Below are 26,986 nucleotides of genomic sequence, written 5' to 3'. Positions count from 1 at the left end.
GGGAATGAGTCAACTGCTGAGATTATTATGTTCATATATTATCAAGCTCAACTTTCGACATAAAATGGTCCTGCGTGGTCACTTGTGAGATTGCAACTATTAATCGTGCCTTAAAAATGGGAAATTCAGAATTCCATTGGTTCATGATCTTTTTGCTGTGTCTATTGTAATTCAGTTCATATTTTCCCCTTGGAAAATAAAAATGATGCAAATAAGACATTAAGGATATATTGTGGGAGTTTTAATATTTTTTTCTTAAATTTCATTTGCTTATTCAAACTATGATCCTTATTTCTTGTAGGTTTTTCTGACAATGAAAATCAGGCTAAGGTAGTTCAAATGTAAACATATTGCAGTGTCTTCTTCAGGTTACTCTAATCCATGTGTTTTCTCAACATTGACAGAAACTCAAAAGCTCAAAAAGATAAATTCTTGTTTGACTTGCCTTTTGTATCCAATTGTTTAGAAATAAGACATCAGCATATCTAAATGAAAGAGATGAAATGTTGCTTTTCTGATAAATGTTTCTGATTAAATGTATATTTGTGCTATAAATGTATGTCTGTACATTTGCTTACAAATATACATTTTCAGTACAATTTTCATTGTACTCTCTTGCAAATCTTACATTCATCCACTTGAAATAGTTTTGTGAATTTGAGTGAGAAATTTTATGGTGTGGCATTATTTCTGGCACAGAAATCAGGTAGCTCTTTTAAGTGCTGCTGTATTTAAGATGTTCATCTGATAGAGACTTGGGACTCTGAGAAAAACAGTTAAACCATATTGGGTCAGACCAAAGACTGACACTCAACTTTCTTCATTCCTATGTTAGACAGCAGGGAAAAGTCTTGAGAGGAGAGCAAAACCAAGATGATCATGTAATGCTATTTCCTCAGCCTCCCATGATTTTCATCTCTGTAATATTTTGAGACAATAGTACTATCTGTCTTTAATGGCCATGGAGATAGTTTATAATGTCCTTAGAAGTACTTTTCTTCCATTAACTTCTCTAGTCAGTTTCAGTGTGTAAAAGTATCTGTTATCCATAGAATTTTTGGTCAAGGAATTCCAGAAATGAATGTTCTATTTTGTGAACCTGCTATTACTTTGTTTAATTTAATGTTTCTTAAGCTTTTGTTTTGGAAGAGGGTAGGAACAATCTTTTCCTTTCTGCCTACAACAATGTAAATTTCTGTTCAACGTCTACTCTGTGATCTCTTTTTCAGAGCCATCTTTTAGTTTTTGTGTGTTCTTTCATAAAACTTTCTCATGCTTTATCTATCTTGTCTTTATTTGAATGTTTTTAAGGTTGCTGTATTAGTTTTGAGAAGAATGACTTGAATTTCACAGGTAATCCAGATCCATTGTTTAGCAGGAGGCCATCCGAAGTTTCCTGTGTTCTTACTCGGCTTTGTTTTTAACAAATCCTAGCAAATCATTCAATTCGATTTTCTGACGCCAGCAGCTCATCAAGCCAGTGTTTTCAGGGAATCGGTCTACTGTATCCCCAGGATCTCATTTCTGAGTGGTTTAGGTCATTTTAGAACCACTCTTCATTCTCTCTACATAAATAAAGCTGTGGGTTATTTTTTCCCCACTGTATATTTACCTGTTTTCATATATATTGAAATGACAGCTGAGGTACTGAGTTACTGTGGTGCATGCCTGCAAGTTCTAGTGCTCAACAGACCAGCCGCAGGGGGCTGTGACAGCCTGGACTGTTTAGGTCATGGAGACCTGTGGAAACCAGCCATGAGCCCCTGTGATTGAAGAAATTATTTCTAGAGACTTCTCCTTTGTTCCCTCTTGAGTTGTGTATTGTTGGTTCATTTGAATTGTGTCCCTGTCCCTCTTCCCTCTGGCTGTCCCGGTTGGTCTGCGCACCAAACCACTCCCCTTTTCCTTCCCCATATAACCCTTTGTCACTGGCTGTTCGGGACTCGCAGCCTCCGGACTTCCAGCCCTCAGCCCGTGCCCGTCTCTCCGTCCCTTCTCGCCGTCCCTGGACCCTCATCCGAAGACCCTCAAATAAATCCCTGGAAGCTTGCAGACTGCATGTCGTACATTCTTCTGCCCCACCTCGGTTCCTGCTCGCCTCCGTCCCCCAGGGACTCCGCAGACCGGTCAGTGAGCCTCTCTACCAGGGCACACCCGGCAGGTGCTGCGGCGTGGCGGCTCGCCCTTTCTGTGTGGCTTCGGGGCGTGCCACACTGTGTCATAAGGTCCAGAATAATCCTCCTGCATTCTTTATATTCAAACCATTCCTCTGAGCACAAGTAACATTATAGGATGAGCGTTCTTTGTAACTTTTCAAACTGTCCTTTTATTTGGATTATTATGAACATTTTTGGCAGTGCAGATTATTATGAACCTCCACTGTCTCCTGGGACTGTGAAAACTCTTTCTTCTTACCCTGTTGGTCCTTTTGCTTTTTAATGCAGGTGTGAACTGCTCATTTTTTGTTACAGTTCTCTGTAGCTGTCTTTACTCATATACCTTGTTAACTGTATTTTAGATATGTTACAGTCTTGCCTTAAAGCCACTGCAGCCAAAAAATGCCCCCCAAGTATTTGCATTAACTGTGTATAACTAGACATTGTCAAGTAAGAGAAGTGTACTATGTAATTTATCCATAGCTGAAGAATTCTAAAAAGTCAGCTCTGTGTGGGATGAAACAATAGCAATCTGACTGTTGATCTTTAGTACTGAAATTATGGCCTTGGATCTTTAAAATGCCTCATCATTATGTTTCTGCAGCGGAGAACTGCCTTCACTATCTACCAAATAACATAAGTGCACGTGGTGGATTTATTTCAGAAACATTTAAAACATTGAAAGACATATTCATTTGTAATTAGTAATATTTGGTTCAGTTGACTGTTTTATTGAGTATGCAATGGAAAAATGACAGCTTTACATGCATTACTGTTTAAAGGTTTTAATAAAGTATATTTTAACAGAGCATGATGAGAAAACTGGCTTTTACATTCTAAGGTAAACTTTATTTATAAATAAAGTTTTGACAAAGGGAGGTAGTTAGAAGTCAATGTTGACTAACTAGCCTTTCTAAGGAATGAGTTACGGTGTCTCCTGATAAATATTTGTGGCTGTCACTGAATAATACTGAGAAATTCTGAAAAGTGTAACAGGATAAAAGTTTATGCTTTGAAGATACATGTATTAAAAGCTGAGAGGAGGCAACCAGAGGGAGCTAATGGTTGTTCAGTGAGCATATTAATATCCAATTTAGATTAAAAAATCTTCTGAAATACAAGATTTTAAAGATCAAGTGTTCATTTTAATTGATAATTGTGGCAGAATGGAGCTAATAACTAAAGAAATATGAAATGAAGCTTTCCAGGTAGAGTTATTGTGTGTTTTTTAAAGCTGATAAGGATTGTAGTGATTAACTGGTTAGTAATAGAAATCCTTTAGTAAACTGATTGTATCCAGAAGGCAAATACGGCACCACAAGAAAATTCCTTTGGCAAACCACAGCCAAGATGATACAAGGCAGATGCAGAGCTGTCAATTATAGTCAGTTTGAATGAAAGTTATTGTTAAAACAAAGAATAGATGTTGAGTTACAAGGAGGCAAGTGAGTTTAGTGTCTATATAGTAGCTTTTTTTTTTCTCTAACATAAATAAAAATGTTCTAAAGTATCTCAAAACATTCAGGAAGAGCTGCATCAACTTTCTATTTCAATCTGATGCTGCAGTATAAAATATAAAATTTCATATTTTTGAAGTGGTGAAATAATGGAGATACTGTATTTGCATGTATACACTTATTTCTTCTAGTGATGAACAGTTTTACTAATTTGGTTTTTATTTCATGATTGTTGATGCTTGATCATAAGATAGAACTCCTGCTTCCTGTAAATAAGTTGTTAAGCAAATACAATGTTGATTAAAATTTTGTTTACAAAGCTGATCAAAAAGCTCTTACAAAACTGTTAATTACTTTGTTTAGCGAGGTATTAAAATAAAAAAGTTAGTTGGTATTAAGTTGGAGACCCAGTATAAGAAAACACAGAGAAGTTCAGCATACAGATTTTGATACCCTTAAACTGATAAAAATGTGTATGAAAAGGGGAGCTGTGAGGATGTTACTTTGAGGAAAATATTTTGAGTATTTATTTCAAAATAAACACATGTAGAAGCTTGCTCTTTTGGGAAATAAATTTTGGTTGTTCGCTCTATGGCTGTTTTTAGTAATTTAAGTCTCCCAGAATAAAATGCACTACTGAGTACGGGCTGTATGTAATCAACATTGTATAAAATATATTGGGAGGAGAGGACTGATTCACTCTTTAGAATCAAATAATTCAGTTTGGTGTATATGGATGTGTGGAATGTGCCTCCTAGATATTTAGAGAACTAGGTGTGCCGCTCCCTGGTCTGAAATGGCTTTGGGCCATAGATCTGTGCAGTGGTAATTACTACATGTATTTTGCCCGTGTTCCACTTCTCCCTTCAGTAATTTTATTGAAACTGGGCTTGAAAATAAAGGGGAAACAAAGTAAGATAGTTAAAAATGGGTAGATAAATACCAAGAAGGAAACAAGATGTACATGCTTATTTATTTTTAAGATATTGTTCTGATTTAACAATGTCTTGAAATCAACATATTGGTATGCATTTTAGAAGTCATTAATATGTAAGCCAATTATGTGCATTGTTCAGAATGCAAATATTGCTGTACATTCATTGAATTTTTTTGTTTGAATATTTACCAGCATAATTACGAAGTGTCAGTATTGGTTTTAAAGTGTAATGACCCCTTCTCTGTTAGTATTGTTTTTGTACAGTTTTATCTTTCCTTTGAATTAACTGTTACCAGAGATTGTAACTTGAAAAAGGTAATTGTGAAGAAAGGTATAATCACTATTATAACAGAAGGTGATCATTTGTATTTTTGCTATTTCTGGAAGTAAATACAACCCAACTACTGATTCTATGTATTTATTAACCACATGCTTTAGGAGCTGGAAGGCTTTTGTCTTTCTTAAAGCATCTCATAATCTATCAATATACTAGGAAGGCAGTAATTTACAGAACTTGTTAAATATTCTGGGAAAGATATTTTCTCGATAGGAGAACCTGCAGGAGAACCTGATTGTTCTGTTACCTTGTGTGTATACAGATGCTAGTATGGGTTCTGGCTAGTGTGGTATCTAATAATGCAGGTTAACAACATAAAGGTATATCCACATACACATAAAAAATAAAATAAAAAAAAATCACCAAGCACTGCATAAGATAATCTATAAAATAGATTACATGGATTAGTAGATTTACAGCTTCAGGAAAAAAAATTACAGAGTTCATAAATATATATAGTTTATGCATTCACAACTTGGATTTCTGAAATCTATTTTACAGGTTAAAAACAGTAATAGAAGAACTGATGCAGACACAGCAAACCCTTTTGAGCAAAGAGGAACTTGTGTTGGAGCTAGAGAAAAAAATAGAAGAGTCCTCTAAGACATGTGAAAAGAAATCTGAGTAAGTTGAAATTAAATTTCAAAATACAGTAATTTGAGGGGAAAAAGTTGTCTGTAGTGCAATTCCTAAGACTTACTAATCTTGTTCGGTTTTTGTGTGTAGCAATTACTGTGAGAAACAACAAGATGTTTCTCATCTCTAAAATAACTCTTGCCTACTGCAGGCCCTAACTCATTGAAGAACTGAGCAGCTTCATGAATTTAATATAATTGTCATAGTTTTGGCATGGCTCAAGAGCTGGACCTTTCATTAGTGGTGTAACTTCAGCTTGATCGAAGAAAATCAGTGAGTTCAATTGCCTCTCTGTTGGACAGAATTCTTTGTGTAGGTGTAATTCTGTGAAATGCTTTCAGGGTCATGTGCAAGACTTTCTTATGCAATATGTTTGGAACTTGTCAGGTTGAATTCATTCTTCTTTGCATTTCCTTTACAAAAGTGGAAATGTAAAGAATATAAATCTCATACCCTGTAGTACTCCATAGTAAGTACCAAACGTGAGGGATTGACGAGAGTTTTAGTGTACCATAAATTAAAAATTGTTAGAAAGAATCATTCTTGGGCAACATCTTCAGGTTTTTCTTCTACCTGCAATTAGAAAAAAAAATTCACATACTATTCTGAGCTGAAATTAATACAACAGATAAAGAAATATTTTATCTGTAGTGATGTTTTTCTGATTCTTCTTGCAGTCAGTCTTAATCTTACTAATTCGGTCATAAATACTAGTTTACAGTACCAGTAGTGAATTGGACTGCAAGTCCTTCAGGTAATCCTTTGTCCATTTAAGAAGTCTTGAAGCTCTTTGTCTAAGGAATCTTATTACATGATACATTGTATAGTATTTAATTCACATCCAAAACTTCATTTATGTATATGATATCAGTGTTTTGATTATATATTTCCTGTCCTTTCTTTGGTGAAGTTCACATGCACTCACAGTGAGTTTTCCAATTTTTGGTTCTTGACCTGTCTTCCTTTGTGTATGCAACTGTATTTGAACTATTTGAGTTTGATGGGGTGTTGTTTGTTTTCCTCCTTAGTATTGTTTTGTTACCAGTTATCACTCTCTGAAAATAGTTTGGACTATCCTCTATTTCTTACTGTGTGGAGGCTTCTCTAAATGATTCTTTAGCAGATGTTTGTGGTGTTAAGGAGATGATTTCAGTTCAAATTGCACCAGTACTTGTTTGTCTTATTAAAAGGCAGGGAATCTGTCTTAGCCACTTAGTTGTAAGATGAAGGCTTACCTGAAATCATCCTTGTTCTGGTTTGTCATTGATCATGCCTACCTCCAACAAACCTCATTTTCACCTTTTAGCTGCCGTGCAGAGTGATCAGGATGTTTCAATATGTACTTACTGTTCCTGGAAGTTCTTGTCCAGTTGTTGCATTGGGTTTAATTATGACTGCATAAGGTCATACCTTATGGCCATGTCTTGATACCATTACTCTGGCACTAATACCCCTTTTCATCTTCAAATGATGATACTACCTTCAACACAGAAAATGTTTTAATTGTATTTTATTTATATATGTGTATGTCAAGCATACCATAGGCCCTCCCAGTGTGATAGCATATTGAGCATTTGTTTTTTGATTCAGTTCACCTTTTCAGCACTTTCTCATGTGTTGTTCTGATCTACAGGGATCCTTCACACAAGATCTCACTCTCTGAAGTTGCTAGTAGCTATTGCTAGCAACAAGGACTTTAAAGGTTGCACTCATGCAAGCCACAGGCAAATAATTTTATAGATTTTGTTTCCTCTTGCATGACAGGAGTGGCAAGCATTCAAAGTTGTATTTGGGAGACTGAATTAGATGGTAATCCATCTTGCCACAGTTCAGGAAAAAGAGTTGCTTGTGACTGACTTCTCACTTGCAGAGTATGTCTCGTTATCGCTGTGTTGTGGTAGGTTGAAACCATTCTGTGTTTGGGGATATCACTCTAGCCAGTGTGCATTCACCAAACCTTGCTGATGTTGGAAGCCTGTTATTTTGTCAGGATGATGTTTTCTCATAAACGAGACAGGATGAAAACACACTATCTTGAGGATAACACCAGGATATTTGTTCATTTGCTTCTGTGATGCTTTTAAATCTGTGCAGGCTCATGTCAAATCTGTTTCAGATTTGGTAATCATGTCTGCATACACCTTTTTTGAATGAATGATCATTCTGCTGGTTGTGTGGAGTTTTGTTCATTAGTGACTCCTCAGTAGGGAAATGATCTTTACCTTCTCCTACCAGTGAGGATTTTATGACAGGTGGTTCCCCTGTCACTTTGAAACCCATTTGAATAATTACTTGGCTGAGCATCAGTTTGTGAAGAATGAATCTCTATATAAGCAACTTTTGCCTTTCTCTTCTACTTCAAGGGTAGGGCTTGCAGGAGGGTTTGTCTTCTAGGGAGTTTCCTGAAGATACAGAACACAATACTCTGATTTTTCTTTATATTGTCCTCATTCTTCATAGGTCTGGTCCAGTTACCTCTTTGATCTGTTCTTGTAGACTAAGAACTGTGCATGTCTTACAGACCACATGCCCCTGGGCTCTGGTTAAGTGCTTTCGAGGATGTCTGTGTTATACTGTGGGTGATTCTATCTTTTAGGCAGCTTCTGTAATCTTTGGGTTTGGCAGTTCTTTGGGATAATAGGGTCATCTGGATACCTGCAGATGCTCTAAATGCTTTCTTCAATAATGATTTAATCATGATTGTCTTGAGTATTCAGGGGTATGAGGGGTATTCAGAGAGTAACTTTAAAAAAGCAGGAGACAAAAGTTTTTTTTAGCTCCTCATAAAGATCAGTTTATATAGCTTCATAAGAAGACAGTTACAACACAGTGCAGAAGTACTTAAGGAGCAGAGGAAAATGCAGATATCTCTGATGTGATGCCATATGAACTTATATGGGATATGAGGTAAGTCTAATATTCCAAATAATTACTGCAACAACTACACTGATTGCAGTGGATTTTCATCACTGGCACTCATGATCTAAAATTTTTTGTTCTGTAAAGGAGAGCGAACACCACTGTTCATAAATTCAGTCAAATGTGGATGAAAACAGGAGTTTCACCCATATTTATTACGGCATGATTTTTGGGGTAGAGAGAAGAGAATGGGTGTTTTCCTGATAAAGAAAAGAGAATGAGTGTTTGTTTGCATTGTTTTATTGCTTTGAAAGTTTTCTAGAATTTCTTCACCTTTGAATAAATGGCTATGTTGAGGAATTGTCATGCTTTTTTTCCCCGCAGCTTTTATGAAGCAAATTAACTAGTTTTAATCATGTGTATTTATAAATTGTTACTTTTCTCTGCAGTATTGTACTCTTGCTGAGCCAAAAGCAAGCACTTGAAGAACTTAAGCAAACAGTCCAGCAGTTAAGATGCTCTGAGGCAAAATTTGCAGCCCAGAAAGAACTACTGGAACAAAAGGTTCAAGAGAATGATGGGAAAGAGCCACCACCTGTAGTGAATTATGAAGAAGATGCCAGATCAGTGACTTCTATGGTAGGTTTTTTTATGGTAGGTTTGAGATCTGTTTGACTGAATTGTGTAGCCCTGCCTTTGTAATTCAGTCCTGGGATCAGAGGATCAACATGCTCACTAGGGTAACTAAAGTGAGAGGACTTCACTTTGCATTTTTGGACGCTGTTTTGGACAAGAAGTTCGGTTGCATAATTTTTTTTATTTTTAAGTTGTAATAATTCATAACAATCCATGTCTAGGGACTTGGATTGGTCTTCTGTACACTTGATGCTTAGATTTTCATTACACTGTTTTATAATGAAAAGTCTTAGCACTTACATAGAGTTAGTAAATGTGACCGAGTAGCTATTGGCAATTTCTTTGGCTGTGTTGAAGAAGTTCATTCACAGTTGTAGATTGAAAATTAACAGCAAAAGCTGGAATTGCTGCACGTGTTATGAATTGAGAAATTAATTTTATGTACTGTAATTACACTTTTCTTAAACAGAAATGAACATTGGTTTCCTTGCAACTTATTTTTAAATGCTTACATGCCCTTAATAATTAAAAGGAAGTTTTTTTGCTCTGATGAGACCTCATGTAATTTAAGTAAGTACCTTACTTTGCTAATATTTTGTGTGACTTCCTTTTCTCAATTGTATGCAGCTATGTGCAAAGTTTGTAGGGCAGATAAGAAAGCGAACGAACAGTACCTGTTTACTAAAGAAACAAACAGTAGTGTTTGCGTCTGTGGATTAGTTTTGATGTGTATGAGGTATTTGTGACTTTTTTCCTTTGAGGTTTAGCCTGACATTCATTTTGGCCCATGGGGCAATAGCTCTGTGAAATGATAATTAAATGGCTGTTTCTGAGAGGAAAACTTTTTTTCTTGCTCTGTCTGTGGAACCGTTTGATTCCCATTCTACAATTATACTTGATTGTCAGCATTCTCTTACTTCCACTGCTGTTTTAATATTTACAAGGCACTGTCGGGTGGTTGTCATTTACACTGGTACAAAACGTTATTTTGCAAACTTGTATTCTTGTCATGACCTAGAAGGAGTTTAAAAAGTACAAAAAGATGAAGAAAGAGAAAAGAAAAATCAGGATAATGACTGCAAAACACTTGGAATCTTTTTTCGGGTAGGCTGTCTTGTTAGTTATTTAATATCATATCCTGTAGTAGTGCTAGTGAATAGTGTCTGCTACGGTCAGTTGAGATGATGAGTCTAATGATAAGAATTATAATAGAGGATAAGTTGCATTTCTGTTGTTTTATTTTTTAAACCAGTAAGGGAAATTTACTGTTAAGGCAGCTTGTGAAAGTAAGTCAGGGATGCATTCTTGCATCGGGGATAACATTAACATTCATTTTTAATGTCGATTTTGTACTTTTAGTGAATTGCTCTAGTTTATGTAGTTCATCTGGCTTATGTTGTGTGAGAGTTCAGAGTGCCTTCACCTTTTATGAAAATAGTGCTGATCATTCAAGCTACCTTGTGGAGAAGACCCATCATGAAGTGTGATTTGTAAAGTTTCATCTGAAGAATTTAAGTTGTGAATTACTGCTTCTCTTGCTTCTTCAAGGCAAAGCTTGCCGGAAGAACTAAGTTGATCTTGGACATGCAGACTTATTTTACAGGTGCCACATATGGAAGTCCTTGCCTTGCGCAGGAGACTGAATGGGACTGAAAATTGGATTAACTGTGAAAGCAGGCAACTTTATTTCTACAGCTAAGTCAAGTTCAGCATTTACATGCCCAGGATCCAGCAGGCCTTTGGTACTGAGGCTGCCTTGGGATCAGCAGGCTTTGCCCCAGAAGGCAATGGTCACGATCCACTGCAGACTGCAATGGATCCTGCTGTTCAAGCTGGTTTTTCCCTTAGGACCTGCTGGAGGTCCTGCACATCAGTAAAGAATTCTACCGACTTTCGGACTTTCAAAACAGCAGCTTAACGTGCCTGATGGTACTGGTGTTGGCCTTGCCTTCTGAGGAGGGGTTTGAGGTGATTGTAAAATGGTTCTCTGCCTGTGATGTTGGATAAGACCTGGGTAATGGGCCAGCACGCAGTAGAAGTGCTGAGAGGTGGTGCAGACTCTAGGGCATTTTACTGTCACACTGGTCAGCCCAGCTGGTCACTCCAGTGAGCCAGAAGTGGTCAGGCCTATTGTCTGCACATGAAAGGACCGCTGCTGTCACCCTGCAGTGGAGCGGAGAGGATTAAGGTGGTGTTGGGTGGTCACTGTCAGTAGTGCGGCTGTCTCCTTTCTCACAGCCCCTGACAGAGTTGTTCCAGCAGAGCAAGATTGTGCTCAGGTGCTGGAACCTCTCCTGTTTATACTAAGGCTCTGTCCCCTTAACATATCATTATCTGCGACTGCAAGGAGTAACCCTCCATCTTTCTTATGAGCTTCAAGTGCTAAAGGGCTTCAGTGAGATCTTCCTGGAGATCTTCTTTCCCTTCTCCAGATTGAACAACTCCTCTCTCAGCCTGTTGTCATAGGAGAGGTGCTCCAGCCCTGTGATCAGCTTAGTGGCTTTCCTCTGGGTTTGTTCCAACAGCTCCATCTCTTTCTTCTCTTAAGGACCCCAGAGGTGGGTGCAGTTCTCAAGATGGGGTCTCACAAGGGCAGAGTGGAGGGGGCAGTGCCCTGACCCAGCAGTCTTGACTGTATCTCAAGATGAAAGAATAATACTCTGATGGGTTGTTTCTGTAAGCAAACATCCTGGTGATTTTTAAAATGGGATTTTGAAATTTTTTTTTTAGTAAAGCTCATTAAAATTATAGAGCTGTAAAACATCAGCAATGAAATGTTCCTGCTGCTGATGGCTCATCCTGGTATCATTCAAGAGGATCACTGTTTTTTCAGCTATAAATTATTTTAAGTTTCTCCTCTTTACCTGAGAGCAGTTCATCTAAATGTTGCTGTTATACACTTGAATGTGGTTATTTATTCCTCTTCAGAAATTATTTGTAAACACTTGTTTTACAAATTCTTTTCCTAAGAATTAGAAAGTCATAGTTGGCTTGTGTTGTCAGCATCCATATGAAGCAAATTTTTATGTCCTCAGTCACAAGTAATTTTTTTATTTTGTAATTTAAAAGAGGATATGCAAAGCAATTTTGTGAAGTTTCATATCTCCTAAGTATTTATATCATATAAATAGAGCCAATTTCATGGTGGAATAGTTTGCAAATTGTTTTGTTTCCCATCTCTTACATTAGGTAACTGTATAATAGAATACTAACAAGGAGTGAAATTCTGAAATGCTGTTAGATACGTTTTTATAGACAATATAGTGTTACATGAGTGTTTTAACCTAGTTTCCTTGTTCTTTTTTGCTTCTGTTAACTGTGGGAAGTTTCAAAATCTGTTCGTGTCTTCAATATGGTTTGCATTAGTGAATGTATTTTGTTTTTTGTAGAACACTAGCTACATATTGGTAGTCATGTACTCATTTTTGGAAAAAAAGGAAATTGCTGAATTCTAATTTTTTCAATGAGAATATCAGAGCAAGGGATGAAGCAAAAGTGAAATTTGTAATTTCTGAACATTGCATTTAAAAGTTTTGTCATTGTATATGGAAAAATGAAACATTTTATTGTTTCTAGCAGTTATACTTTTCTGCTGACTTATGCATGCAAGACAGAGATAATTATAATGCTGAAGGTACTACAAGTTTAAGATCATGTCTTTGAGCCCCCTAGAGTTATGCATTTGTGCTATTCACTATGTTAATGGGAGATTCATATTCACATTTTCTTCTGTACCTAGTGTGGAGATAGATGCTTAAAAAAAGCTGGTTATTCCTTGTAAGCATATATATTTTGACAAAAATGGAGTAGTATCCAAAGTGCTGTGTGTTATGTCACTTTATAAAATTTAACCAGTAACTAGAAGCTACTTGAGGTAGCTTTTCAATGTTTAGTGGATGTATGGTTTGTCATTTGTCTTAAGGTACATGAGGTATATTTTTGCTATTAATATGATCAACAAAGCATGGCAGTAGTCCATGATAATTAAAATGAAGGAAAGAACAGCAACAAAACTTTCGTATGTCTAATAATCAGATTAGAAATAAAAACATCATTAATTTTTGAATATTGCGGTGCCAGCTAAATATTTACTCAGGTAATTAAGTACAATTATGATGATTTACATTTCATGGTTAAAGCTTTAAACTTACAGCATCAGTATTACCTTGGAAATCATTACAGAATAAGAAATCTTCAGGGAGTGCTTAAACCAGGCAATAGATTTAGTTAATATAAAATAGTAATTAATTTTGTTTAACAGTAATATAGTGAAGTCTCTGTGCCACTTTTAATATGTCTTCTCCTCTTTCCTTATGTGGTAAAAACAAATTTTACATAGGCATAAACCCAATATTTTTAAGAAAATGTGTTTGAAATTACATGCTGTTCTCACTGTAGAAGTGTTCCATGTAGATTTATTTTGCATACTGCAGCATTTTCCTGGAACTGGTTGGCAAAACTGAGACTTGGTGTGCAAGCTCTGCAGCACTTGAGAGACTGTCAGCAGGTGGAGCTCAGTGCCAGAAGACTAGTTATGACTGAATAACCCAAATCAGTTAACATGAACTCGTGGGAGGTACACAGGGCAGAAAAGCTGAAGCACCATGGTGCAGCCACTGGGATGCTGTAATGCCTTGTGCCAGTAGAGAGCCAGGCTTAAAACTGTACACAGCAGAAAATGGTTTTATCTGTTGTAGCATAACTACTTGAAAGGAAAAAATAATAGAAGTTCAACAACAAATTGTTTTTGTTGTATGTTATTCCTTGGTAAAAGGCTTCAGAGAGCTTATCTTTAATGATTGCTTTAAAAATAAGATAAGCCAGCTTTTAGTGAAGATTGTGGTAATAAAAAAATTAATTCTCAGTCATTATGGTATAAAAAAAGTACTAAATGCATGAAACAGAGCTAAAGTGCTACTTACATTGTTTATAAATCATTCTGCCTAATGTGAATGTTTTATCTTTCCATCTTTTATTTCTGAAATCCATGACTCAGTGCTGTTATTAGTATGATCAACAAAACAACAGTCTTCCTCTGCACCTTTGGATTTGAGGTGAACATTTTCAGGACTCACACTAAAATTTGAATTGACAAATTTAATCAATTTGTAAGTTTTGAATTTTTGACTGTCAGTTACATAGATATGAAGGAGGATTTTCAGGAATTTGCTATTTGATTAAAGATGATTTATTGCATGCATTTTAGATGATGGAGCAGAAGGTCCTGAAACATAATCTGCTGAGAGAAGTACCACACTCTTGGGGGTTCCTTTTCCCATGCTGTCTCAGGCTATGAAGGATCTTCGTTTTCAAACAGATGCAGGGAAGTGGTTGCCTTCTGTGACAGGTCATTGCAGCAATAGCAGAAAGCGTAACAGCAGAGATAAATTTGTCATTTTTCTTACTGATTCAGAAGAATCGACACATTCTTATGCTGTGTAATATGTTGCCAAACATCTCCCGTATCTGTCCACATAAATAATTCTCTACTGAATTGAGGCTCATGACATTGATATAAAACTAAGATTATATTAGGGCATGGTAGGGGAACCTTCCACAGTTATTTATAAAAATATTATAAATAAACTGTATCTATAGTTTATGTATTTATAAACCTTATACACTTCCATGATGTTATTGCAAGATTTTAGCTTTCTTGTCAATAGAAACAGGGCCAGAATTAGATTGTGCAGCATTGCTATTCTTCTAGTTTCTTTTATTTTAGTCTCAACAGAGGAAATGCTGCCAGTGCAGTTATGCTGTAGAAATTTTGCCTATTTATTCATAAAAGACCTAGAAATAAACAGTTTTATTTGACGGTTGCCTGGACCGCTGAAGTTCAACTAAGTGGTCTTTGTTCATGGCCACTTTCCAAGCTTGCTGTCTGGGGCCTGTGTTTCTGGCTTACTGCCAGAATTTTACATGGATCAAAAATACCCCAATTGTCAGATGCTTTTACCAAGTGTGGAGGATGAATTCTATTCATCTTTCTCTCATATGGAATATGTTCTGGCTTCTGTTTCTTCTTTTTGTAAATCCCAATTGCCTGATGGACATGTATCAGAGGAAGAGCAATACGAAAGGAGATGCTGAGATAGTAGATGGATAAAACCAGTCATACTTTGTCCCACTGACTAGTCCAGAATTTGCAGGATGAGAATTCATTGGACCTGTCAAGCCTCTTTCCAGTGAACATTCCTAGAAACTTCAGAGATAAAATTTGGACATAGTTCACACACTAAGGCTCAGAACTTACATATTTATTGAGATTAACACATTATCTATCAAAAAGTGTTGAGAAATAACCTAGTCCTGGGGAAAGGTGAAAGTAGAAGTGTGAGCAAAATATTTGAGGAACTTAAGGGCGGTGGATCATTCACAGAAACAGAACTCTTAGAATGTTTGAAGTGCAGAGTTAGTTTACCCTCCGTATGAAGGAGAGTTATAAGTACTTGAGATAAGTACGTAGACCTCTCTTGAACTGCCAAAAATATTTCAAGAGCTTTAATTTCTTTCTTGAGAAAGAAGGCTTCACCGTAGTATTGTTGCAGAACTGCATACCCACTGCAGGTTTGTTATTTCAGTCAGAATCTTCTCTGTGGACTAGGAAAGCTTCACACAGAAGTTTCCTTTTGAACAGAAATCACCTACTGGTATCCAGCATATGTTTCTCTGTGTGCTGGAAGGAAAGTAGTAATTCTCTGCCAGAATCATCATCATTGCCTTCTTTCATCTTTTTCATAGTAATGGGACTGAATTAGTGTGATTTCTAACTTCTCATAGCCTCTAGGCAACACACAGGAAGTAATGTGGTAGAATCTGGCTGCTTTAAATCAACTCTCTGCTTTTCTCTCTTCCTTTTTAAGTGACTGATTAAAAATACTCTTGTCCTTAAAGGCAATTATTATGCTTCTAAAACTCCTAAAATCTACTATAAAATAATTCTTGGAACTAGGATTTATGGTTTTAATCTAGTCACTGGTAGTTTATTTCCAGATTGAAGTGAATGGTTTTATGCTGCGTTTTTTGGCTTCTGGGGTTTTTTCCTGCCATCTGGGGAAGTTCTCACCTGCTACAGACTTGACAAACCAGAATGGAAATCCAGTTTTCAGACCACTGTGTTTAAGTTACAGACCTATTTTTTTGTGTTCCTTCTTACTTTTTATTCTTTACTGTTGGTGATTTTTACAGTGGGGTAAATGAAATAGTGTGTTTCAGATATTACTTTTATTTTCATAATCATCCAGCAGCTGGATAGATGCAAAACATTTCTGATCAGTTTGGAATCCAGCTGCTGGAACATCAGCATTAATGCCCTTTTTAGATTGCCTGCGATACCCTGCCTGTGACATGAAGCTGTGGTTTATGTTTGCCAGTCCCGTGTATATATCTTGGATAACCTAAGCTGTAATAATCAAACAGGTGAAGCCCCTTTTCCAACACATACCAAAGTTCTTGGTTCAAAACAGTCATGGTAGGGAAGATGAAAATTCTGTGTGAGGTAGTGGTAGTCACTGCATCCTTGTCAGAAAATTCCAGATTTACTTACCTCAATTTTTTTTAACGGAAGTAGAAAAACAGATCATAAGAAACTTAATTTTTATTTGGCTGTTGTGTTAGGGTAGTGTGAGAAAGGCAATTACGTTTGCATGAAGGTAATAGCAGATATGGAACAGGTTCTGAAATGAATGTCCTCATCCTAGAGAAGAAAGGAGGCTTGGAGTATCACAGCCAAGATGCATGGAAATGTGTCATTCTCAGAAAGTGATGGAAGGTCTTTCCTTTTGGGAATCTGTAGGATTCTGTGGATCAGAAGCAGGTTCATTTTGTGGAAGTTACTGCAAAATCTTTGTGCAAGCAAAATTATTTTTTAAATCTGATTTTTTTTGTCAACTTCCTGCAAAAAGCAAGAACTTGGTGTTCTCTAGGACCTAGAGTATAGATCAGTGAAATTAGAAAAAAAAGAAAAAATTAAAGAAACCAAATTTAGGATAGGGTGGCAGAGCCAGGTAGTGGCAGCTCCAGAGGCAGAAGAGCATTTAGTCAGGTTCAGAGTCCTGTAAGGAGCAGAATGAAAAGGGATCAGAGACAGTGCTGAGGACAAGACTTCAATGTGAGTACAAAGTCTATCCAGGAAACAGGAACAAACATAGGACTGGGGAAAGCTACAGCATACCCATGTAGGACTCATCCAGGAGGAAGGGCTGGAGACAGAGCAGTTGTCAGTGTAATTTCATGAGACAGTATTTCTGTGAGACTGTGGCTCTGACTTTATCAACTCATGTTGCCACTGTGATAAATTGGGTACTAAATCAAAGCAAAAATGGCAATGATAAGTAAAATACAGTATAGAAGTGATAGAACCTGAGCTATATCTGCAAATTTTTGTTTCTGATGTGTGTCAGAATTACTTATTTTATTTCCAGATATTGGCTCTGAATACTAAGATGGAATAAAATCACTTAATGTTTGGCTTTATATGTAACACTGTCATTTCCCTTTAAATTAACTTTACCTACTTTTGCCGACACTCTGTAACATGTAAATGAGGACTTTCACAGTGTGTAACTGAAATTATCTCACTCTGGAAACCTGTACTATTTACTCAGCAACTCCTGTAAAAATGAAACAACTGTAGGTAGGAGAGAGAGAGAAAAATGGAAACTCAAGTAATTGGGTGTGGGGGGGATGTAATAAATGAGATATTTGACAGTTGACAATTTCTCTATCGTGTTAACCTGAAGTTTTAATCTTCTCTGCTAGCTGCTCTTTAGAGCAGTTGAACTTGGTGATTATTTATACCAAATTCAGTGTAACACAGTGAATGTTGCACTACAGAAGGAGCTGATGTGACTGAGCTGGCCTTAGGTCATTGTACTGAAGGATGCACATTTTTGTATGTTTATTAAGTGAGGGGAGATATATATCGAGAGTTCTAAAAAAAATGTTAAAAAGTAGCTTCTGGGTCTAAAAAACCAAACCTTTTAGGTACACTTGTATTTTGTTAGTCTGAAAGAGAATCCCACATCCTCAAGGAAAATGGATGTTCAGTGCAGCTGATATACATTGAATTTTTTTTACGTTAATTTTTTGGCTATTATAGCATAAAGGGGAGATGTTGTTTTCTCTATAGGGAGTTGGGAGGAAGACAAACCTGCAGGTGGGAATTGTGAACATTTCCTCTCTAATAGGATCCTGTTACAGTATAGTTGTGCTCACTTTGTGATTGTTGATTCTAGTTCCAGGCCACAATAATATGTGACAACTATGTAAGTGCCATTAATTGAGGAATGGTTAGTCTTAGAGTAGTTTTTCTATGGGTCAATGAAGTAGCTTTTTGACAAAAATGCAGCTGTTTTTGTCTCAGGCTATTTTGTGATAGTATCTGAAGCTGTGGCTGTGTATTGGAGGGTTTCAGTCTGCTTCAGATTCTGCTGCTTTTGTGTATTTCATCAGTTTAGTCTGTATGGTTTTATATACATAACTTGTAAATTAACTCTGCTTATGTGGATAGGTGTATGTAAAATTTGATCTTGGCATTTAAGTGTCTCAGGAACTGTGTAATAATGAAATGTGGCTTTATAATATGTGATAAAAATAGTGAGGAAAAGAGGGTTTTCAACCAACATGACTGAAGTATTTCATCAGTTATTTTCTTCAACATATATTTTAGGAAGCTGATGCATTGAGTCGTGTATAACTGTACCTGTAAACTAGAAATTACTGATTTTTATTGGAGGGGCTGTGCAAAAGAAGTTTTTTCTTGGATTTGACAAGCAGCTTGAGCATGCTAAGTACTACTTTTGGACTTTGAGGAGAGACAGCTTGATTGTTCAGACCCTTTTTAATAAGTAATGACTGAAATAAGAAATAGTATCTGTTGACTGAGCTAATAACTCAAAGTCTTTTTGTATTTCTGTAGAAGAAGTACTGCCTTATTTATTTTGGTTCATTGAAATCTGTTACTTGTTGGTACCATTACTGAGACTTACACACTGAGTCTGCCCTTGATGTCTGTATTTTCAAAATAGTCTTGTTTGTGTCTGTGATTTGTAGCTGTGATCTGTGATGAGTTCAGTGGACCATAGGCTTTACTCAGAGTAGACTTTAAACACTACTGATTTTGAGGGTTTGCGTTTTTGTTGGTCTGTTGTTTAAATTGGCAGATATTTGTTGTTTTGACACCCTGCAAAGATTACTCGTTAAGCCTACCTCAGTTATGGTGTTCAAGTTGTGCTCAAGCTGTCACAAAGTTGGTCTATCATTTTATCTATTAACATGCAGGCTGATTTTGTGCATAAACAAGTATTTGTAAAAACGAAATGCAAACATCATATTCTTACTATCCTGCCAAACATCTGTCAAACAGAAATACCTGATCAAATTTGAATCTAGGCATACTGCAAACTCCTTCCAGTTATGAAAGGTTCAGTTTTATTCTTTCACACATCTAACGTAAATGGGGATCTGGCAAAGAACCTGTTGTGTCACATTTGACTGAAGCTCATCAGGGTTAACTCCACGAAACTTTTATTTTGATAAAACAAATGCATCCTCTCACAATATGATTTTCTTAACAGGTTACCATCACCAATCCATATTTAATAACTCTGCTTATTGGAATAAGAAAAAGGCTTCACTTCCTGCCTGCTCATAAAACACGTAGTGCTGTTTCTTGTTGCTTGGCATAGCATTTTCCAGTTAGCTTCATTAAAGCTGGTCAGTGAGTCAGCTCGAGCCAGTTAATGAATTAGAAGATGGATCTTAATTGGTATATGCCAATGTGTAGAGGGAAGAGTTGAAGAAATGTTACCTTGTACTAGTCAGAATAGTGTGATAACAAACATGAGGACAGTGCCCCTCTGGTACAATCCGATGCTGGGATCCCAGGCCTTTAAGAACTTTCTTTGCGGTTAGGGGAAAACTTAGGGGTTTCCTCACCCTGTCCCCCTAGAGAGTAGTGTTTTCTGTAGGTTGGCATAGACCTATGCTAAAATAGGGTTTCAGGTCCCTGCCTGGAGCCTAGGATCCCGCAGCTTTCAGATACTTAGTTCTTGGTGTCTTGCGAACCATAGGAGGATGTATGGTTACTTTTGGATTTCAAGGTCATGCAATATAGTGATGCTGGTTTTGTTCCTTGTTTTTTACATGTTGACTTTTGTCCACTGCTTCCCCAAAAGCTGTTCAGAGTACAGCTGCTTCAATACATCTAATCCCTTCCAGGGACCAGACTTTCTTGGGCTTAAATTCCCAAGGTCTGGACTCCACCACTAGCTTTGCAAGGCACTTATCTTTAGCAGGCATTATTGAGTGTAAATGTGGCTGAAAACCAACCAAATCCAACTGTGTTTGAACATATTTAGTGAGATCTGGAAAGACTGTCGTTCCTCCTGTTAGTGAGTAAGTGCATTCTAATTAAAGTAGTTGACCTGTATACTAAGTGCAGTCACTAACAGATGCTGCAGTCAGTTCATGCCATGTTTATAAATACTGCATTTAGATACATTTTTTTTGGGCTGAATAACCCCCAGTTGGCAGAGTTGGAAGCAGCATCAGCTGCTTCATTGTCTTTTGCACGGAGTAGTTGTTCCCATAAGCTTTAGTTTTCCCTTTATGCAGTTGGTACAGAATCCAATTAGTTGCTTCAGTTGTCTTCCCATTCTTTGGTTACAAAATGCTGAAGTCTCAAGAGATGCAGTCCTCCTTAGAAAACACTTTTTTGGATGGAACCTCTTCTTGAGGTTAGGACAGACCTTTTTTTCTTTTCTTTATTTTCCAGAATCTTTAGGAAGAAACCCCCCAAACTGTCCTTCTCATTGGCCTGTTAGCTTAGTTTTGCATTCCCTATGCTGTCCTGGAGCATCTTTTGCCTAACCCCCATGGCAGAAATAAATCACCCTCTTGTAGCTCATGTCTGTAATTTTCCTCTTTGCTGACTTCTAATCCCCCACCTACAAACTGCTATACAGCTTTGCTTTATGTGATCATATTTTGTCAAGATACTGATGCCATTGTACTCAGTGGGACCAGAGAAGCTTTGCCTGTCTGTGCAGATCTGAATTAAAAGATTGAGAACAGTTTTTGTTTTGTTTTCTGCTGAAATGTGGCTTGGCTTCCAGTCTGGGGGTTTCAGAGTTTTAAAATTACCCACACAGTTTTTTATAGTAATGAGAAAAGGAGAATGGTTTGTGCTTCTCTGTCCGCAGGGTGTCTAAGTATATATGGATTTCTGGCAAGCCTATTACTGGTATTTTAAGTCTGTGGCTAGTAAAGACGATTTCCAGTTCTAGATGGCATTCTTTGGAATGCACACTGCTCTTCAGGAATTCGCCAACATGCTTGTGGTAGCTGTGGGTGATCTTCATCACTTTCTTACTTTAGCTACTGACTGTTGCAGAGAACATTAGGAATTGAGGTATTTTGACATTTTTTTGCAAGACTTTATTTTTACCAGTCTGTATCCTCATGTAAAAATGTCCTGGATGTTGTGTTTGTGTTTGCTTAGTCTGCTGAGTTCATTCTGTCGCATACTGCATGTATAGCTTAGTTCTTCAGGCACTTGCACTGGACAATTTTTCATGCCTCATGTGAAATGTATTTTCACCTGTGGCTTTGTGTTACCTGCCCATATAGTGATGACTCTAGTTCTTTTTACTAGGCCAATTGTTGTAATAAAGTTCTGTTAGTCTTAAGGTTATATTTAAAAGTTTGAAAAGTTTGATGTAAACTTTTTTAAAGCTTGAGCTACCTGCTGTACACCTAAACCTTCACCGTTCCATTGAGGAAATGCCATTAGAGAATACTGTCGTTTATTAGCAAATACCAAAACCACTCTCTACCTTTTAACTTTTTTTTTGGTGCATAAATGGGTGTATGATAACTTCAGGACATAAGATTAGTTTTCTGCACTGATGTCCATCTTCAGTGGAGGAAAACTGATGTTTTCAGTTGATGTTTTATCGCAGTCTAGTTAAACAGAGATAGTTTTCCACATAAAGGAACATGGCGTAACACCATGTCTAGGTAGAAAAGATCTATTTCTTCCATTACCTTACCAAGGATTTTCATTCTAGCTCAGGTTTTGTTGTTTTGGTTTGGTTTTTTTCTATAACTTGAAAGGGGGATAGGGTCAGTCTTTGTGTGCATAGACATATATAACCAGTTCTAAAACATATTTCACATTGAAAAACTTTACCACTTCAAATGGCAGCTGTAGTGTTGGTCTTGATTAAAACTCTGGGGCAGCATTTCCAGCAATACTCTATTTTTCTGAGAATTTGGGTCATGAAAACCTGAAATTATTTCAACTGGATGTGTGCAGTATTAAAGAATAAAATTAGCCTCTTGATTCAGAAATGCTCCTAAGAATTTCTAAATTGAAATGGTGTGTGGATGCGCTTTTATTCACTGCCTTTTGACTTGTGATTCTTGGTTTTCTTGAAGCAGCAGCAGTACAGCCTGAATGTTGGGCAAGATGTTGTCCTGGCAGATGCTGAGCTTCAGCAGCAGCCAGTTCTTCATACCACTGTTTTTTTTCATGCCATTGGTTTTTTGAATCACGAGCTGCCAGATGATGCAAGATGTAGGCTTTCTTGCTTTCGTGAGCATTAGGTACTGCAGTACAACCATGAGTACTCAGTGCAGTCTGTTCTATGTTGTCTCATTGCAACTTGATGAGCTTACACAGAATTACAGCAAGAGAGAACTTGTGGGTGTATTTGGAGATCATTTACTGTGACGTCGCAATGGCAACCAAGGAAGAGAAGGACCGTGCCATGAAAAGGTAGCTCCCTTTCATGTATAGTAAGTGCTGTACAGAAATTTGATTATTATTTGAAAGTAGTAAAGGGACAGTTTAAGAATTAATCATTATTTGTACATTCAATTAATAATGGCATTGTTGAATTAATGTCCGTGCTCTTGAAATTAGTGAAACAGTTAATATCTAAAAATGTACACACCAGTCTGAGGTTGTTTTAGGATGGAGGTCTTAGTTTTCTGTGTTACATGTTTCCACAGTTAAATCAGGTAATAGCATTTAAACTTAATTTTTAAAAAGTATTTATTTGTTCTAAATTTGTCTTCAAAACTTAAGTATTAATTGGTTTGTTAAATTGCCATTATTGAAATCAGATGCCATTTACTTGGCATCATTATGTGATCAGTGCATCAGCTGTCTTTGAATTTAGTGCTGTAGAGATACATTCATTAAGCAAAGAAGGAATACTTAATTTCAGGGGCCTATGTGCATTGCAAAAGTCTTTGTCTGGCTACCTATTTCTTCCACAGAAAGATTTTATGAAAGACCTCAGTGCCTCAGCTTAGGTGTTGAGGTACATTTAGTGATCTTTTTCTCTAGAGAACTGTTGACATTCTTAATGATAATTTGGTGAAATCAAAATAGCATCTTTTTAAAAATAAAAAAGCTGTTAGGTGTGTAAGAGTTAAAAGGCACTGTGTTTCTGGAAACATTATTGCTAACCCCCATTAAGAGGTGCTCGACTTCCTTTAAGACCTTTAATACACATTTGTGTGTTTCGAAGATTTGCTAATTATTTAAAAGATGAAGGTGACATTTCCCTGACATTTCATATGTAGCTTGAAAAATTAGTCCTCTGAAAGTCTTAATTAAAACAGAAAACAGAGCAGACAACTGTACATTGTGTTATGATAGATAGGGATTCAAAAAAGACAGCAGAGGGTCAATCATATTGCAGTATTCATAATTCTTTTTTAAAAAGTAATCCATTTACACAGAGTGTTTGCTGACATCTGAACATTTCCTAAGTAAAATCTGCCAAAGATTTTTCAGATTTTTGTCTCCAAATACTTCACCAGTATCTTGTATAATAGTTTTTTTTACTGCTGTTTTCCGGGGGTGGGGGGTAGGGAGGGGAAATACTTTCTAGCCTCTGTTACAACTTCAAGATCTGGTATATAAGGAATGAAATGCAGGAAAATAATCATGAGAGAAAAAAAAAACTTTATTTTGAAAGGAAGTGGTTTTTGATAGGAAGTTGAGTAAATTTCTGAACTTATTGCAAATTGCATACATTGTTTCTAACAGCCTCTTAAAAACTTTAAATATTAACATTGTATTGTGTTACTACATTCCAGCAGACCAGCCTGTAGTAACAGTGTCAGATTTCACATATCCCAATAATGACTTCTGAGCCACCACTCAAAATGAGATCTAAATGTTCCTGAAGATATCAGGTCACTAGAGGTGACCAAAACAAAAAAAACATGGCAGAAATTTTCAGGAAAAGAAGAAAGAAGAGAGCAGAAGACATTACATCTCTGTATAAAACGATGTGCACCTGCTTCCCAAGTGCCGTAGAACTGGAGAATAATTTAAATTGGAAAAGATCTCAGAGGGTCCATCTGGTCCCACTTCTTGCTCAGAGCAGAGCCATCTTTCATGTTGTATTAGGCTGCAAAATGCCTTATGCAGTTGAGGTTCTAGCAGCTCCAGTAATGGAAGTCCCTCTGGGAAACCTGTTTGAGTATTTGATCACTGTCCTCATTGTGTTTTTTTTTTCTTTTTCAGTATCTAAATGGAGTTTTTCTTAAGGCATATTGTCCTTTTTGCTGTGTAACACAGAAGAGTTCGGCTTCATGTAACCAATTACATTTTCAGCTCCCTTAACTGGAAAACTGATGTAGGAGAATTCAGAAAGGCAAAATAATGCTCAGATATGTGGAGGAGCTTCAGTAGAATTAGTGAATAAGTAGATTGGGCTTTACAGACTTGAGAAATGTAGTGAAAGGGAGTGTAATAAAGATGTGTTCAGTGTGGGGTGTGGGAATAGATGGGGGAAGTGAATGGGGAATAATGACTGTTCTCTGTCTTTGTGGAAGCAAGACGTAGGGGCCACCAAGTAACAACAGCAGGCAAATGATTCAAAGCAAGCACACAAACATGTTCTTCAAAAATGTGTAATTAAGTTGTGTAACTGGTTGCAAGAGCAGTGGGTTATAATAGTTCATTTAGATTCAGAAAACGGCTGAAAAATAGGGAAAGTCCTTCCATGACTGTTGCTTGTAGAAGCATCACATCTAAACTAAGTTAGTAAGGCTGATGTTGTACCACATGTCTTCAGATGACAAAGTCATGCTCTGAAAAATTGTCATTCTCTTTTTCTCACAGGTTATTAGTCCACTGGCATGGTCTGGGATATGCCTTTGGTCTGAGAAAACATAACTGTTATTAAATTTCACACTAGTAAGTCCTGTTTTTCAGGCTACCCCCTGCAATTCAGAACATTATTTTGCCCATTGTACAGTGTTTTACAATATGTGTACATCAGTTATGCATAATTTCTGCTGCTTTGGAAGGTGCTACTTTTGTTTAAAACACAAAATGCTGCCTTATCATAAAATGATTTTTGAATAGTTATGTTGTTTAATTGGTTTCACTGTGTACTTGGGATATTTTAAATTAGCTTTGAATGTTTAAATTTTTAATCACCATATTATATCTACATAACTCTGCACAGTTCTAGATATGTACAAGAGCAAACTAAGAAAATGCATATTATAATTCCTGGAAGGTGGGTCCAAAGAGATGATCTGCTCAGCTCTAGTAATCAGCTTATATTCAGCCAGCAGCTGGTTTTGTGTGTGGGTGCCGTAGCTAATAGCTTAAAATATCCTGTGTTTTTTTGTAAAGATAGCATGATTTTTTATCTGGTTTTCTACATGTGGTCTATCTGAGATAGCCAGTTCTGTCAGGGATGGGAAAAAAAAGAAAAGACAGAAAAGCCTTTTGAGGAGCGAGATTAGTCTTATTTCTGAAATCAAGTCAGACTTCAGGGATATTGGCCATGTTCTGCTGTGTGCTCATATTTTAGTATGCCAGCATTTACATCTCTTTCAGTATGTTCTAATAGCAATAAAACACACACATGAAGATTTTGTGGTTAGTTTATCCACTCATCAATAGGCAGCCCAGAGTTAATGTCATAGTATAAGTTTATGACATGCTTTTGGGGCCTCTCCTAAAAAACTTCTGATTTCTACTACTGAAGTGACTAATGCAGAGGGTCATTTTCAGAAAATTACTTTCTCTATTTTGAATTACTACGGTGTTCTAAAAAAAAAAATATTCCTTGTTCTGTCCATTGTCTAAATTTGAAGCCTTAAGGTAAATGTTGTTCAAGCACCTTTTTCATCAGGGAAATTGTATCTTCCAACAAAAAAGGAAAGCTAGCATTCACTTTACAAAAACTGTGTTAATTGCTCTGGCAGGTACTGCCTGTATGCCTGTTTTATCTGTATGTTCATTGAACATATCGTTTGCAGTAGCTACTGGAATTCCCCTGTCTGGTTTTATCTTACAGCCCTTGTACTGTACTGAAATAGTTTTCATCAAAATCTCTGAAGACCAGTTCCCCAGCTAAATCACAGAAACAGTGCTGTCACTCTCATCTTTTAGATATCCCTGATTATGTTCTTCTAATTGAAATCTCCTTTTCTTCGAAGAGCATTTTCTCTTTGAGTTGGGGAGTCCTCATCCCATTTCCACTAAATGTTCTGTGATTTAATTTGCAAGTCCACATTCAACTTCTGTATCCATGTAGATGGTTCACATCTGACTCATGAGGCTTTTTTTTTTTTTTTAATAGAATAATACTAGAGTGTGGGCTTATTTGTATCACTATACATACATCTGACTAGTGTTTTAGGAATATATATGCTGCATTTTCCTTTGTCTCTCTTACCAATAGTCTTCCACCTTTGATTGGATGTGCTACTATTTGCCGGTCCCTGAGAAGCGTTAATTCTGTTTTATCTTTATCTTAGATCTCTCTCCAGCCTCTCACGTCATTGCTTTTCTAAAAAGATTGTAGACTATTTTTCTTTTGTAATAACATCTAAAATATAGCCCTAATCCTGGATTTATGCAGCTGAAAAGCTCTTCTGGACTTTTACGTCACGCAGTTCAATTTAAGCAAAATCTTTTATT

At 36.7% G+C, this 26,986-nt stretch overlaps 1 protein-coding gene across 1 annotated transcript in view; it reads left to right on the top strand.

Moving 5' to 3' along the window:
• Nucleotides 1–26,986, top strand: part of FER (FER tyrosine kinase) — a 120,782-nt gene that overhangs the window by 31,014 nt on the left and 62,782 nt on the right. Inside the window, exons 8-9 of the mRNA XM_085042851.1 lie at nucleotides 5,389–5,511; nucleotides 8,832–9,021. Coding sequence (XP_084898977.1) covers nucleotides 5,389–5,511; nucleotides 8,832–9,021 — 313 coding nt within the window. The remainder of the gene's footprint in view (nucleotides 1–5,388; nucleotides 5,512–8,831; nucleotides 9,022–26,986) is intronic.

Source organism: Lichenostomus cassidix, chromosome Z, assembly GCF_008360975.1.
Source record: "Lichenostomus cassidix isolate B80296 chromosome Z, HeHo_3.0, whole genome shotgun sequence".
Classification (NCBI taxonomy): Eukaryota; Metazoa; Chordata; class Aves; order Passeriformes; family Meliphagidae; genus Lichenostomus; species Lichenostomus cassidix.
The sequence above is the reverse complement of the archived record's forward strand: the minus strand, read 5'-3'. Positions and strand labels throughout refer to the sequence as shown.